The following is a 16225-nucleotide window of genomic DNA, read 5'->3' on the forward strand; positions in this document are numbered from 1 at the left end:
AAGGGGGTCCCAGCTCTTGATGAGAGAAATTCACCCTTCCTCTGCCTTTTTGTTCCCTCTAGACCCCCAGCAGAGTGGGTAATGCCTACCATCTTCCCACACAGACCACCCGCTGGCTGGCAGTCTCCCTGGAACCCCCTGGTAGACACTCAGAAGTAATGCTGAGTTCTCTAGTGTCCCTAAGCCAGACACTATTGTCAACTCACTTACCTTTAGTGTATTAGTCTCCCCAGCTGTATCCTCAGCATCTGGGGAGGTGCCAGCACTCAGGGGACTCCCGGGATGTAACTGCTGAGTGAACGAGTGATAAGGGTGAGGTAAGCACCCTGTAGGGTGCTGTGGATTAAAGGTGACAGTGGCTGTGCCATCCATTCTGTGGTCTTCACTGGTCATAGGTGGACTCTTCGTGGGCCTCCTGTCAGCCATTTAGGTTGAACTTGGCAGGTGGGAGGGACTCTGGAGAGCTTTGCCACTGGCTAAAATCCCATCATTGGCCCTATAGAATCAAATATGCTCCTGGATACCTGTGTTTGACACTGTGCAAGTTAGATCATCCCTCTGGCCTCGGTTTCCTCACCTGCAAAATGGGGTGGGAGGATCAGTATGGTTGTGTGTGAAATGTGCTCAAGACAGCAGCTGGCACTTTAGCATCTGTGACAGTTTCTCAGTGATGTTCTGTAGTGGCAGTAACTCCTCAGCTAGGGCCTAGTGAGTCCTATGTCTTTAGCCCCTAACTGGGCCACCTCATGAGCAAGTCCTGACTCAGCTGCCATTGTGACATCTTTGGGAGGAAGTCTTGTCATTTTTCTGAGTCTCAGTTTCCTTGTCTGTAAAAACAGTGGCAATGACTTCACCAGTAGCTGAGACTTAAATGAGGCCCTTTTCTTTTCTTTTTTTTTTTTTTTGAGTGTGTGTGTGTATGGTATTGGAATTTGGCATTTATTCTGTTTTATTTCTGTACTGCCTCAGTTAAAAAATGTATTTGAGAGCTAGGGGTGTAACTCAAGTGCTAATGTGCTTTTGAGCCTCCTAGCAGCCCAAGTGATAAGGGAAATATGCTTAGTTCCATGATTCTCAACAGCAAACCAGACAGGTCTTTATCAAGGAACCCTATCCTGAAGGCCTCAGTGAGTCAGCAAGATCCCAGGCCCTGGCGAGCCTGTCCTCGGAAGGCCACACCTGGCTAGGTGTATGTAACCAAATCCTGATAGCCAGTCTGGTGAAGAAGCCCAGGGGCGGCTGGGTCAATCTGACCTCTGTGGGCAGGTCCTCCGAGGCCCTATACACTGGCAGAATGTTCTCCTGGCTCTCTCAGAGGTGGTCTGTATCCGAGATGGGAACCAGCATTACCTCTGCCCTGGATGACAGCAGAGAGGCCCCACCCTGGCTTGTCCTTCCTGCCTACAATCAACTGCACCAGCCCAGTGGGTAGCTCCAGGGGACAGGCATTTAGGCTGGAGAGGGTGGGACACCTCAAGCCTCATATTATAGGCCCTGCCCTGCTTCTCAGGATAGCAACTCAACTGTGAGGCACTAGCTTGCTCAGGGCTCCTCCATGAGGTGGAGTCCAGCCCAGTGTGGTAACCTTGAGCTGGCCTGCAGCCCCCTGGGTCCTGGCACCCTTCCGTATAACAGATGAAAGACTGGAGGAGATGGTTCTCTGTTTACTGTTTTTTTTGTTGTTGTTGTTCTTGGCAGTACTAGGGTTTGAACTCAGGGCCTCATGATTGTTAAGCAGGCGCTCTACCACTTGAGCCACTCTGCCAGCCCCTAGAGGTGGTTCTCTAGACCAAATATTTCATGATTCCGTGCTTATGACCACATAGCTAGAAGATGACACCCGGGCTTCCAGCCTTCAGCACTGAAAGGAACAAAGGATACTAAGCACCTGCCACAGGACTCTAGACCCACGTCACAGGTCAGAATGGCGAGGGGCCTTGCTCAAGGCCACAGTGGTTCAAGGCCAAATGTATAGCTTTCCATTTCACCCCTCTGCCCTCAGGAAGGGAGGGGGAGGAGGGCTCCCAGGTGACCTAAAGAACCAAGAAAGCACAAGCTGCAGAAAATGTTCTACAGGAAGGACTAAGGTAGGTGGAAGGATTGTTCCAGATGCCGAAGTCCAGGTTTCTGTCCCAGCCCTTTTAGGACCCAGGCAACTTATCCATCCCACTTGCCCCTGGCAAGGTCTTTCATTAGTCACTTGGGTGTAACTCCCAGCCCAGCCTCCCTAGGCTTAAGGATAAGACAGGCAGATGGTTACAGGTGGAAATGCTCTGTGCAGGAGCCCACTCCCCAGATGAACTTGGCCTTGGCTACATAACCAAGGTCAAGCTTTGGGCACAGCTCAGAGGTAGAAAGTAGGTTTAGCATCCTGGAGGCCCTGGGTCTGAAAAAGCAGTAAGAAGTCCCAATGGAGTGTGGAGTTTGGTTCATGGTGATATGCAGTGTCTGTTTCCTCCTTGTGATAAGTGTACCGTTGTGGTATAGGACCTTCACAGGGCAGTCTGGGCGAGGCCTTCAAGGGACACTCTACTGTCTTGGCTACTTTTCAGATAATCTGCAAATATTCTAAAGTTAAGCTGGACGGTGATGATTTATGCCTGTAATCCTAGGTGGCAACCCAGGAGGCAGAGATCAGGAAAATTGTGGGATGAAGCCAGCCAGGGCAAATAGTTGGTGAAACCCTATCTCAAAAAAACCCATCACAAAAAAAGGAAGGTGGAGTGGCCCAAGGTGTAGGTCCCAAGTTTAAACCCCAGTACCACAAAAAACAAAACAAAACTGAAGTTAAAGATTTATTTCAGTTGGGAAAAGCAATGTACAAGCCTCTCCATTCAGCCATTAACTAATTGATAAACTGTATAAATCGAATCATGCATTACTCACTCAAAATAACCATGGAGTATATATGGGATTTAAAAGTAAATAATAGGGCAGGAGGCAGGGGGGAGAAATGACCCAAACAGTGTATGCACATGTGAATAAATGAATAATAATAAAAAATAGTAAATATAACAGATCTACTTGCACTGATAAAAAATCTTTTAAATCTGTCATTGACTGAGGAAAACAACTTGATTGGGCTTCGTGTCGAATCTGATAATATCTGTGAGAAATACTAAACTGAGAACAGAACAGTTGCTGTAAAGCCAGCCCTCCACCTCACTGTTTCATGTGTGGAGAGCACACGTTACCTGTGTACCTGGGGCACAGGTAATGAAGGAAAACCTTAACTTATTTTCATCTTTAAAATGTGTTAGAGCCGGGCGCGGTGGCTCACGCCTGTAATCCTAGCTATTCAGGAGGCAGAGATCAGGAGGATTGCTGTTAGAAGCCAGCCCCAGAAAATAGTTAGTGAGATCCTATCTTGGGGGGAAAAAAAAATCACAAAAAAAGAAGGCTGGCAGAGTGGCTCAAGTGGTAGAGTGTCTGCCTAGCAAGCAGGAGGACCTGAGTTCAAACCCCTATACTGCAAAAAAAAAAAAAAAAAAAAATTGTCAATATGTCCACAAAAAAAATAGCTAGAAGGAACAGCACCCTAGGGCAGTGGGCAGCCTGAAGCATGCTGTCCCCTGTCCCCTCCCTTGGGGCCTGTGGTTGAACTTTTCCCAGGTTTAATTTGCTCCTAGACCAAAGTCTAGCCCTGCAGCTGGTCCTGGCAGGGTGGGGCAGTCAGGTGGACAAGCAGGCTGCATAGGGGTGTGGTAGCCCAGGAGCTTCCAGGGGAAGGGCTATGGGAGCAGGAGCTGTTGCCTTGATGCTAGGGCTCTCAGGGTACTTGGTGCAGTTGGCCTTTGGGTGGCAAAGGGGGGTGATTCCATACAAGACATTCTCCCACGGTGGCAGCAGCCTAGGCACCCTCAGGTCACCTCTCTAGAAGAGCCTCAGGCTGTCCTGACCTCTGCTCTCTGCCTTGTCTGCAGGATGAAGATGAGACGCTACAAGCTCTTTCTCATGTTCTGTATGGCCGGCCTGTGCCTCATCTCCTTCCTGCACTTCTTTAAGACCCTGTCCTATGTCACCTTCCCCCGAGAACTGGCCTCCCTCAGTCCTAACCTTGTGTCCAGCTTCTTCTGGAACAATGCCCCCGTCACACCCCAGGCCAGCCCCGAGCCGGGTGGCCCCGATCTGCTTCGGACCCCTCTGTACTCGCACTCACCCCTGCTCCAGCCGCTGTCCCCCAGCAAGGCCACCGAGGAACTCCACCGGGTGGACTTTGTGCTGCCCGAGGACACCACCGAGTATTTCGTGCGCACCAAAGCCGGGGGCGTGTGCTTCAAGCCAGGTACCAAGATGCTGGAGAAACCACCATCGGGGCGGCCAGAGGAGAAGCCGGAGGGTAGCCCTGCGCGGCGCCCCCCGCGGCACGTGCTGAGCGCCCGGGAGCGCGCGGGCGGCCGCGCGCGGCGCAAGTGGGTGGAGTGCGTGTGCCTGCCGGGCTGGCACGGGCCCAGCTGCGGCGTGCCCACCGTGGTGCAGTACTCCAACCTGCCCACCAAGGAGCGCCTGGTGCCCAGGGAGGTGCCCCGGCGGGTCATCAACGCCATCAACATCAACCACGAGTTCGACCTGCTGGCCGTGCGCTTCCACGAGCTGGGCGACGTGGTGGACGCCTTCGTGGTGTGCGAGTCCAACTTCACGGCCTACGGGGAGCCGCGGCCGCTCAAGTTCCGCGAGATGCTGACCAATGGCACGTTCGAGTACATCCGCCACAAGGTGCTCTACGTCTTCCTGGACCACTTCCCGCCCGGAGGCCGGCAGGACGGCTGGATCGCCGACGACTACCTGCGCACCTTCCTGACGCAGGATGGCGTGTCGCGGCTGCGCAACCTGCGGCCCGATGACGTCTTCATCATCGATGACGCGGACGAGATCCCGGCGCGCGATGGCGTGCTCTTCCTCAAGCTCTACGACGGCTGGACGGAGCCCTTCGCCTTCCACATGCGCAAGTCGCTGTATGGCTTCTTCTGGAAGCAGCCTGGCACCCTGGAGGTGGTGTCCGGCTGCACGGTGGACATGCTGCAGGCCGTGTACGGGCTGGACGGCATCCGCCTGCGCCGCCGCCAGTATTACACCATGCCCAACTTCCGTCAGTACGAGAACCGTACCGGCCACATCCTGGTGCAGTGGTCGCTGGGCAGCCCGCTGCACTTCGCGGGCTGGCACTGCTCTTGGTGCTTCACGCCCGAGGGCATCTACTTCAAGCTCGTGTCCGCCCAGAACGGCGACTTCCCCCGCTGGGGTGACTACGAGGACAAGCGGGACCTCAATTACATCCGCAGCCTGATCCGCACCGGGGGCTGGTTCGATGGCACGCAGCAGGAGTACCCGCCTGCTGACCCCAGCGAACACATGTACGCCCCCAAGTACCTGCTCAAGAACTACGCCCAGTTCCGATACTTGCTGGACAACCCATACCGGGAGCCCAAGAGCACAACGGACGCAGGGCGGCGGAACCATGGCCCCGAGGGAAGGCCGCCCCTGGCCAGGGGCAAGTTGGACGCCGCCATTGAGGGTTAAGACCGCATCATCTCAGGGCCTTGGTACAGTGGGGCTACCCCAGTGTTCTCTCCTGCTGGCTCGGGGTTCTTGGGAGGACCAGTTGCGTATGGGTGGGTGGGTGTCTTCCCCACTCAAGCCCTTGTGAATCAAGGATCAGGTCTTTCAGCTCAAAAGGGAAAAAAAAAAAAAAAAAGGAAAGAAATCCTTCCCATCAGGAGAGAGGAGCAAGCCCAGACATCTATGCAGCCTTTTGTCACAGCCGAGAGTGCCCTGGGCAGGAGGTACATCTGGAGAGGGCATGGTGGCTCCCCAGGTGAGAGGAGTGCAAGCCAAGAGGGTTTGCAGTCTGACCTGAGGGAAGCCCACCTTTGGCATCCTGGGGCTTTGGACCTCTGGTGGAAAAGGGGACGAGCCAAGAGATCCCAGGTCTCTGTAAATAGATGCATCTGGATCCAGAGCAAGAAGGGACACTAAACAGTGAAGGTTTGAAAATGGACATCCGGCTGAGAGGACAGGTGTAGACACTTTGTCGTGTCACAGAAGTGCTGGGCCAGAGGGACCAGGCTTTGCCCTCCTGACCCACAGGCCACACTGCCAGCTCAGAAGACAGTGCCTGAGGGTGTCAGCGCTCCTGCCCCTGGCAAGCTGCACAGAGGGTCCCGGGAACCCTGCCTGAGGACTCTTCTTTTGGTTCCAAACCTGGACTTGACCTTCCTTCTTATTTTTCAATTGCTGTCTTGTGGGCTGCCCCCTCTGTTGCTTACAAGGACTCCAGGAGTCCAGTTCTCAGGGTGGGATGGGAGCTACAGGCTGTACTGACAGGCAGAAGAGTAGGTGGGACATTGTGGGGGAGGGCTGAAGTGAAGCCTCAGCATCATCTGTCTCTCCCTCCCCATCAACCCCTTCTGCTGGCACCCACAGCCCCAGCTCACCACCATTCCAGGTAGAACCACTCTTGAGCCTTTCCGTGGGGCTGGCTAGGGGCCACGAAGGGGCCCTGAGGCTCTCGGGCTCAAGAAGGGACATTAAGGCCAGTTGTATGTCAACCCAGTCCTTGTAGTTTGCCTTGTGGGGCTAAGGGATGTACTTGTGGGAGTAGGTTTTAAGCTGCTTTTGTAAAAGACTCTGAAATACAGTAGTTTAAGCTAGATGAGCTTGTTCTGGTTAAACTGTCTAGAGGGAGATGGTCCAGAATTAGTAGGGTAGCTCTGCCTTCCTTTATACACTCCTTCCAATTCTGGATGCAGAGCGGCTCTTTCAGCCTGCATTATCCCCTGTGCATCCCAAAGCACAGAAGAGCAAGAACGAGGGGGACAGTTATTTCTGATGGCATCTCATTGGTCAGGCCTTAGTCACGTGGTCAGAAAGCTTCAAGGGAAACTGGGAAATGTAGTCTCCAGCTGAGTTGCCATGTGCCCAGCCTGATCTGGGAGGTTCTCTTATAGGAGGAGAGCCAGGTGTGGTGGTGCACAGCTATAATCCCAGCACTCAAAAGGCTGGGGCAGGAGGATCTCAAGTTCTGGGCCAACCTGGGCTACACTGTGAGTTCCTGTCTCAAAAAAGTTTAAAAAATAATAATACAAAGCAAAAAGAGGATGGAAGTAGGGAACGAACAGCGTTGCTGGGGGAGGGATAGAAACGGCTGTTACAGTCATGGACTCTTGCTTTCATCATTCAGACTTCAGAAATGAGCTGCTCCCACTCGCCTCCCTGTCTGCCCAGGGACGGGGTGCAGTGAGAGTCTGCAGGTGTGTGAGAAGGGTGGGACGCCCCTCCCTGCAGGTGTCCCCCCGGCGCCAGTGTGCAGAGCTGCCTGTGGAAGGGTACCTGTTCGTGTACGTGTGTATATTTATGGGCACGGGTGCATGCTTGGTGTGTATTTGTACATGTCTGTATCCATGTAAGTAGATGCTCACGGGTGGGCGTGGGAGCATGGGCCCAGGTCCTCTTGTCCTCTTCTCCAGGACCTGGAGCCTGTGGCCACCCGGCTTGGGGCTCTCCAAGGTGTCGGAGGCAGGAAGTCTTTGGGGAGCCTAAGCTAAATGGGATACAGGTCTGTCTGTCTGTCTTTCAGTCTGAGAAACAAAGCCCTCCTGGCCTGAGGACTGTACACAGCTGAGTGCCTACCATCTGCTCAGCACCTCTTGGCCTACCACATCCTCCCATCTGACCTCCCACCCCTGGGGGATTTTTCTGGATGTCTTATGTGGGGGCTTTTTGAAGGGTCTCCTTTGCCACATCTATGTCTGGGGGACGTGCCCTGCATGCTGTGGTGTGGGAAACCAGCCTCAGAGCAGCTCTGTGGGCAGGCCTGAAGCAGGCTGAAGGGCTCCATGACCCCTCTCTCCCTCCCTTCCCTTCCCTTCCTTGGGGACATCCCTCCTTCCAAGTCACAGAAGCCTCCCTCTGGTTCCTCTTGGCCCTGAGGGCTGACTCAAGGGGGTGGGGGATTCCCATAGCTCTGGGACATTCCAAGCCAGGGCTGCTCTCCCAAGCTGTCCCCTGCTCACCCTGTGACAGGCAGTCTCTCAGGCACCTGAATCATGCCTCCTTGCCCCCTGCCCCTGGCACCCTTGGCTGCTTCAGGAAAGCCCCCTCCCTAGGCTGGCAGGGTCCTGTCCCATTTCACCAGTTCAGGGGGAAAAGGACACAGGAAGAAGCACAGACCTGCAGGCCCAGCCCAACTTCCCTGTCAGACCAGCGGGAGGGCACGTTCATGGCAAGGCAAGTGGTCCTGGCCATCAGTGGAGGGGACATTTGTGAGGGGCAGGACCTGGGGGAGGGGTTGTACAGTTTCATGTTACCACAGCATACACTGGGAATTTGGGGGACAAGGAGCCCAGGACCACTCCCCAGTATGAAGGGAAACCAAACTGAATGTGAACTTGGGCACCCTGGCCCAGGAACCACTGGCCCCTTGACTTCTAGACTCAAGGAGGCTTGAGCCAGGCATCCAGCCGGCCTCATCCACCCAGCAGACATATCTGTCACGGGGTGGCCGTGAGGGAGCTTTTGGGGATGATGGTGATAGTCAGGGTGGAGAGATAGGAGTCTCCCAAGCAGAAGGCAGGGCCCTGGGAATTGTGTAATTTAAGGACACCAATAATGATAATAGTATTATTTTTTTTGTAAAGGAAAAACGATATGTACATTCTGAAATCATTTTCTCTGTAAATGGTTGGATTTCATTTCACCCTTAAAGGGATGCTTAAAGGAAAGATAATATTAATAATAAAAGCAGATGCCAAGTCTGGAGGATGTGTGGAGTTGCCAGTGTGTGAGCACGCCGGGAAGGGAGGGGTGGAAGCATGGGGACTCTGGGCTCGCCGCCAAGCCTAAATCAGTGGGGTGTGAGGCCTCCCTAAAGAGTGGATGCATGCGGGCTAAAAGGGGCTGTACAGAGTCCCTTCACTCAGATGCAGTCACCTGCCTCCCACAGATGGACGCAGGCACTGGAATGGATGGTACAGAACCGAGGTCCAGCAGAAAGGGAAAGCCAGCTTGTGTGCTTGAACTGGCAGCTCTTCCCTCTCCTGAGGTTGCTAGGGACCCATGGCCCCTGGATGGAGGCTTTGGTGGTGATTGCCCCACACTTCTGCACCCTGGTGTCTGTCACGGGTGCACTGCCTAGATTCCACACCTGGATCCCCAATGCCACCCTTCTCAGGGTGGACAGCAACCTCCCCTCTAGGAGCTGGGGGTCTTTCCCTTGGAGCCAGCCATGAACTTGTGCTGTGACAACAACTGAGGCCTTGGGACATGAGGGGCTTCCTGGAGGTCTCCTCTTGCCTGAGTGGGCACTGGCATTCCTCCCAGGGGAGTCCCAGTTATGTCTTAAGGAGCGCTTCAGAGCTAGTAGGGCGAGACACTGCACTTTGCTGGAGGCGCCTGTGGAGCTCCTCTGTCGGTGGCAGCCCAGAAGCAGGAAGAGGAGACACAGTAGTGTTGGTGGCCTAAGCAGGGATGAGTTACCTTCTTAACTCTGCTGTGAGAGCCAGGCCAGGCTTTGAGCCACACTCCCAAAGCCCTGCAGGGCTGTGGCAGGGAAGGGGGAAAGCCAGGGGACTGGGGTTGTGGAGGAGAGGTACATATCCCAACCTGGCCACAAGGGGGCGATGGTGATATGCTTGCCATTTTAAGATCCAGTAGAGGACTTCAATAGTGGCCTTTGTGAGTTGGCATCAATATTTACAAACATTAGCTGTTAATTGCCCATTTTGTACCAAATTCTGGGCTAAAAGATCTTCCCCATCGTTCCCATTTGACGGATGTGGAACGTGAGGCGTAGACACCTTTTGCCTTAGACATTCCAGGTACACTGAGAAGTGGAGCTCCCTGCTGGGCTGTGCTCCCTCCATCAGCAGCCCACATAGGCAGGTGGGGGAGGAAGACGGGCCATGGTGGAGCTTAAACTCCTAACCAAGCCAGGCATGGTGTGAGGTCAGTGGACACAGACAGGACAGTCGGCTCTTGGGAGGCTCACATTCACAGGCAGGTAAGCACAGCTCAGAAGGGTGAGGGAAGCCCCTGCTGTGTCTGAGCAACTGGCCATCTGGGTAGTGTGGGGACTGTGACAGGCCCCATGACCTGGAGTGCATATTTTCTTCCAGACCAAGTGTCCTGACTTAAAAATGGTCCTTAGTATGCGTTATGTACCCAGTGGATAAATGAAATTGTGGTAGGGACCACAAAACGACATGGGAGAGGGGGTGAGGTCGACATTGATGACAACTGTCACAAAAACACCATCTTCACACTCAGGACTGTGCAGCGGGCAGGCGAAACCCTGAGGTCCTGAAGATCCATCTTCCTCAGGGTTCATGGGAAGTCACCTCAATACACCCAAAGTTATGGAGCTCCCACAAATCTGTTTAAAACTCAAGTAAATGAAAGACCTGGTCCTTAATTTGCTGTTCTGGTAAATTCTGAGACTCAGTTGTAGCCTGAAATGAAGTGCTTTTAAATTTAAAAAACTTTGTTAGTTTGCTGTATCATCTTCTATTGCTGCAAAACAAACTACCCTAAGTTGGACAATGGTGGCTCAGCCTGTAATCCTAGCTACTTGGGAGGCTGAGATCAGGAGGAATGTGGTTGGATGCCAGCATGGGGAAATAGTTCTCAAGACCCCATCTCCAAAAATAACCAGAGCAAAATGGACTAGAGGTCTGGCTCAAGAGGTAGAGCGCCTGTTTTGCAAACACAAAACCCTGAGTTCAAACCCAAGACCCACCAAAAAAACAAACAACAACAAAAAACCCAACACCTTGAGTGGATTCAAACAACAGATTATTTACTCAAAATTCTACAATTCAGGTTGGGCTATGCTGAACTATTCTGCCCGGTGGCAGGTGGACAGCCACTGCAGGGACACACTTGTTCACATGGGCCTGACCTGGACTGGTGGATGACAAAGGAAGGGATAACACATCCATGAGTCTGTCACCTGGCCAATGATCTCCATGAAAGGACAGAGACATCACCGCAGACAGACCCCCAACCTCACAGACCCACTGAGATGAGGCTCTGAGAAGGATCCTCGATCACCTGTGAGGCCTGCTGCAGAAAACGCACCACCCGAGTCTAAGTGCCAGGAAACATCACACTGAGGGACAAACTGCAAAAACTGGCCTTTCTAGGCACCCCTAGTCCTTTGCACCTTGTCCTTCTGCCGCATTTGCACAAGCAGCCTGATCCTGCAGCAGTGCCACAACCACTTTCCCAACACCCATCCTAGGGTTTCTAGAGACACAACACCAACAGTGACACCTGTCCTTGCACTGTGGCTTGTCCATCCTCCTGCTGATCAACATTCTGTGAACTCACCTAAGACCGGCATCACTGCGCAGTCAAGCCTGGTCTGCACCCTGATCAATCTCATGAGCTCACTTACTTTAAGCCACTGGGCTATGGGGTCATTTGTTACATAGCTTAATTGTAGCAGTAGATAACTGATACATGTAGTTTTTAGTGAATGACAGAAAAGCCAACCCAAACTAGAAAGACAGAGAAGGAATTTACTGGCTAATGGTAAGTTCAGGGGTAATGTTGGCTTCAGGTTGCAGCTTGAGGTGGAGCTCATTGTCACACTGTCATGCAGCTCTCTCTGGCTCAGCTCAGCTCCATTTCCTAACTTGTGTGTCCCTGTTTTCCCAGACTTATTCCTCATGCCTACAATGTGGCTGCAGCAGCTCCAGGTTTCACACCCTCTAAGCTTCATACTCAGCACAGAAGAACTAGAGCTCCTCTCTGTGGAAGTCTTGGGACTGGATCTCACTGGCTTGAATTAGTTCACGAGAACATCATTGTGACATGGGAAGGCTACTGGGGGAAGAATCTGATTAGCTTAGGTGAGTCAGAGCCCAATCTATATTAAGAAGGAATGAGGGTGGTTCCCCAAAACACATTTAGGGCACAGATGTTACTCTTGGCTCCTCAGCTGTCTCTGGCCCTTCAGCAACCACTTGGTCAACTTCCTTTCCTGTGTCTTCATCTGTAAAATGGGGGTCTCTGTTAGCACAGACGTCCACAGGGGGTCATAAAGCTGCTCAGAGATTGGAACAGAGGCTGGAGCTCGGTGAGCGCTTCCCAAGTGCACAGTATGGTGACCCTGACCTCGCCCTCCATCTCCTTTGATGTGGTGCATGTGACGTGAAGATCATGCATCCCTTCCTGAGACTTCTTCCCTTAGCCTCTGTGACTCATCTGTCTCGTGGCTATCTTCCTCCTTCCACCCTGACATTCCTTTCTGGCCTCATTTTCCCCTGTGCACCCCTTCAATAAAGGAGCTCTCCAGGGCTTGGTCTGAGCCTACTTGATGTTCTCAGTGATCACCAAGGCGGGCTGGCTCCATCTCTTTAGGGTGTCCTCTCTCCTGAGCACCCAGCCCGTTGGACTAGCCCACAAGGTGTTAAGGTCACCTCACACATCATGGAACCAAAATGGAGCTTGGCTTCCCTCCTTTTTTCTGTGTTCGCCATGCCACTCATGAGACGTCATCCACCCAGTCACATCAGCAGGAAATCTGGGAGACATCCCTGAATGCTCCTAATATCAGCTGCCATTTTTCAAGTGACTGCTCTGAGCCAGGAGAAAATCCCACATTCCCACCTACTGGTCACACAACCCTAGAAGTGCTCCTTAGACGTGGCCTGCACTCAGTGTTGGTTAGCTGGGGGGATGATTCCAATCTCGAGTGTTGGTTGCTGTGGGAATTAAAGGATGACTGGAAAGAAGCAGTGGGAGCCACTGCACCTGGTTAAGATTTGTGTGTGTGTGCCTGGAATTTGAACTCAGGGTGTTGCATTTGTAAAGCAAGCACTCTACTACTTGAGACTCACTTCCAGTCCATTTTGCTCTGGTTATTTTGGAGATGAGGTCATGAGAACTATTTGTCCCAGCTGGCCTTGAACCTCAGTCCTCCTGATCTCAGCCTTCCAAGTAGCTAAGATTACAGGTATGAGCCACCAGCACCTGACTTAAGAATTTCTTAATCAAGGGCTGTTGGAGTGGCTCAAGCAGTAGAGTGCCTGCCTAGCAAGTACAGAGCCCTGAGTTCAAACCCCAGTACTGCCAAGCCCTGAATGGCTAAGTCAATTGACACATCCACTGTCTGTTCAGGGTGACTGCTTTGGGGATGGACAAGTGACTCAATTCAGGCTAGTGATACAGAAGAAATTGTTGGAAACTCTTTGTAGGGAGATTCTTTTTTCTTTGAGAACGATGGAGCTATAGGACTTGGGGGGGGGGGGCACAGCTTACCTGGAAAAGTCAGGGCCCTGGGTTCAATCCCCAGTACTGCCAAAAAAAAAAAATGTAGCCCCGAGCTGGGAGTGGTGGTGTACACCTATAATCCTAGCACTCAGGAGGCTGAGGCAGGAGGATTACAAGTTTGAAGACAGCCTGAGCTCCATAGTGAGACCTTGCCTCAAAAAGAAATAAGAATGATGGGAAAAGATGTCCTTCCTTTTTGACTGGAGAAAAAAGTGGGGGTGGAGTCAGGGAGCATAAAGCCCTCTATTGCATGGAGCTCACCCAGCACCTGCACTGTCAGGGCTTTTCAGCTCTGGGAGCCCCTAAGCTCCTGAGTTCCTTTTTTTGTCAGACACTCTGGGTTGGACTTTCTGCTGGTTACCACCCAAAGTGTTCTTTCTGTGGAGAGTTCCTCTTCTCATACCAGAACCTTCTCTGTCATGCTCCACTCAGTGACAGGTTCCCCTGCCTGGGCTAGGTGCTAATCCTCCAGGCTCCCATGATGCCTGCACTATCTGGTATGGTCAGTGCTGCCCTTTCTATGCTCTTGTGGTTGTCACCCACATTTGAGGACAAACAGTTCCTGGCACAGCTCAATAGCTCTTTGGAACAAATGACTAAACAAATGAACACTGGTAATAAGTGGAAGGGCTGGGATTTGAACCCAGAGCTGTCTCCAGGGCCCAGATTTTCCTCAGACTCTGCACCAGCTCTCAGACTAGGGTTCTGTCACATACAGTGTATCTGTCCACCTGGGGGCAGTAGGTCCAGATTTTTCATCTGTAAGGCCTTGTCCACAGGCCCGGTTGCCCCCATCACAGGCCCAAGTTGGCCCAGACTCACCACTTCTGTTCAGTGTCACACTGGAACAGCCCCCTGGCATAATTAGAACCCCTGGCTTGTCTGTTCAGGCCTGCACCCCAGGCCTTTAGGGCCCTTGGCCTTCTGGAGGGTCACACAGGACCCTGCCAAGCCCTCACCCACACAACCATCTATCAAGCATTAAGTGTCAACTGCCTCTGCACCTCTCTTGCAGTAACAGGATTTCAGACTCTTCATCATTTGGTTCTACAAGCTTTGGCCAAGGCTCCAAGGTAGGTTGAGGGTGGCAAGAGGAAGACATCAGATGCTGGAGCACTGTGGGAGGCCGTTTCTTAAGTGAGCTGTTCCCGGGACGGAAGGCTCAGAGGGCATGCTCAGTTCTGAAATGCTTTTTCTGTTTGTTTGTTTTGTTTTTGGTGATACTGAGGCTTGAACTCAGGGCCTTGCACTTGCTAGGCAAGAACTCTATCACTTGAACCACAATCCCAGTTCTTTTGCTTTTGTTTTTTAGGTAGGGTCTCAGGTTTTTGCCTGCACTGGCTTCAGACCTCAGTTCTTCTTTCCTCTCTGCTTTCCAAGCACCTGGGATTAAAGATACGCACAACCATGCCCAGTAACTGCTTTATTTTCTCTTTCTCTCTCTTTCTCCCTCTCTTTTTCTTTCTTTCCCTTCCTTCCTTCCTTCCTTCCTTTTTCCCTTCCTTCCTTCCTTCTCTCTTTCTCTCTTCTTTTTTATTCCGGTACTGGAGCTTGCACACACACACTAAGTATGACAAAACTGTGTCTCCAGACACTGCAAAATATCCCCTGGGATATAAAATCTCTCCTGTTTCAAACTCCTGAAGGTGGGCATGGTGGTGCACAGTATAATCCCAGCTCTCTTGGGAGGCTGAAGCTGGATGATAGAGTTTGAGCCTTCCAGCCTCCTGTGGAGCTGAGGGGGCTTCTTCCATCTTCCAGCCTGTGAGAGTTGAGGTGGGAAACCCAGGATTTCAGGAAATGAAGGGCGTAAGTTGCTCAGGGAAAAGGCTGGTGTCCCCTCTCCCTGCGCTGCGCTGCCTCCTGGTGGGGAGCGAGGCAGCTGGCTTTCTCCCATCCTTCCCTTTCTTACTTGCGACATCTGGGACTGAGGCACTTAGTACGAACACATCGCCCCAAGTGAAAAAGCAAACAAGCCGCCAAGGAAATAACGCAGATCACAGAAGCCTGAGGAAGGGATGTCCTGCGCCCTGTGCTGTAGCTGATGGAATTTGAAGTTCCTCCCGCCTTCCAGCCATCAGAGGCCCGCAGGACAGCCCAGGAAGGAAAGCTCACTTTGATAGCAACTAAGCTTTAGGGTATCAGTGGGTCGAATTCTGAAACTCAAGGCTGGAGGTGTGGCTCAAGCGGCAGAGCACCCCAGTACCACCAAGATAGATGAATAAACAAACAAATTCTAAGTCTCAAAGAATCAAGAAAAGGGACCAAAAGTGTATACAAACTTTACAGTTTATCACACCTAAATCACACTTTGGCCAGGCATGGTGGTACACATCTGTAATCCCAGCCTTTGGGAGGCTGAGACAGGAGGATAGACTTCTAGACCAGCCTGGGCTTCATAAAAATACCCTGTCTCAAAAAGAATTAAAAAAAAAAAATCACACTCAGGGTCTCCCAAGCTATTCTGGTGTTGTATCCCCAGACCCTGATCTGGGAACACTGCTTTCCCTTCTCTCTCTTCCAGTCCTTTTTTTTTTTTTTTCTTTTTTTGTCTGTTAGTACTGGGATTTGAACTCAGGTCTTCATGCTTATTAGGCAGGTGCCCTACCACTTGAGCCACACCTCCAGTCCACTTGACTCTTGTTATTTGGAGAAGAAGTCTCCTGAACTATTTGCCCAGGGTGTCCTCTAACTGAGATCCTCCTGATTGATCTCAGCCTCCCAAGTAGTTACAATTTAAGCATGAGCCATGGGCACCCAGCTAGGGGAAAGACTTAAGCTAATTAGAAGAAAAACTGAGGGGGAGGAGGTGGCCCAAACAATGTATACACATATGAGTAAATGTAAAAATCATAAAATAAAATTTAAAAAAGAATTTTAAAAAAGAAGGCTAATTCTAATCCGTCCCCTGCTGCTAACACCAAAGAGAATTCCTTACACCAAAGACTTTTTT

At 51.9% G+C, this 16225-nt stretch overlaps 1 protein-coding gene across 5 annotated transcripts in view; it reads left to right on the forward strand.

Moving 5' to 3' along the window:
- Mgat3 (beta-1,4-mannosyl-glycoprotein 4-beta-N-acetylglucosaminyltransferase) overlaps positions 1-8755 on the forward strand; it is a 30020-nt gene extending 21265 nt beyond the window's left edge. For all 5 annotated transcript variants that reach the window (XM_020173408.2, XM_074084524.1, XM_074084525.1 and 2 more), the window contains exon 2: positions 3924-8755. In XM_020173408.2, the coding sequence (XP_020028997.1) occupies positions 3925-5520 (1596 nt within the window). In that variant the 5' untranslated portion in view covers position 3924 and the 3' untranslated portion in view covers positions 5521-8755. The remainder of the gene's footprint in view (positions 1-3923) is intronic.
- Positions 8756-16225: the final 7470 nt, after the last annotated feature.

This window comes from Castor canadensis, chromosome 8, assembly GCF_047511655.1.
Source record: "Castor canadensis chromosome 8, mCasCan1.hap1v2, whole genome shotgun sequence".
Lineage (NCBI taxonomy): Eukaryota > Metazoa > Chordata > Mammalia > Rodentia > Castoridae > Castor > Castor canadensis.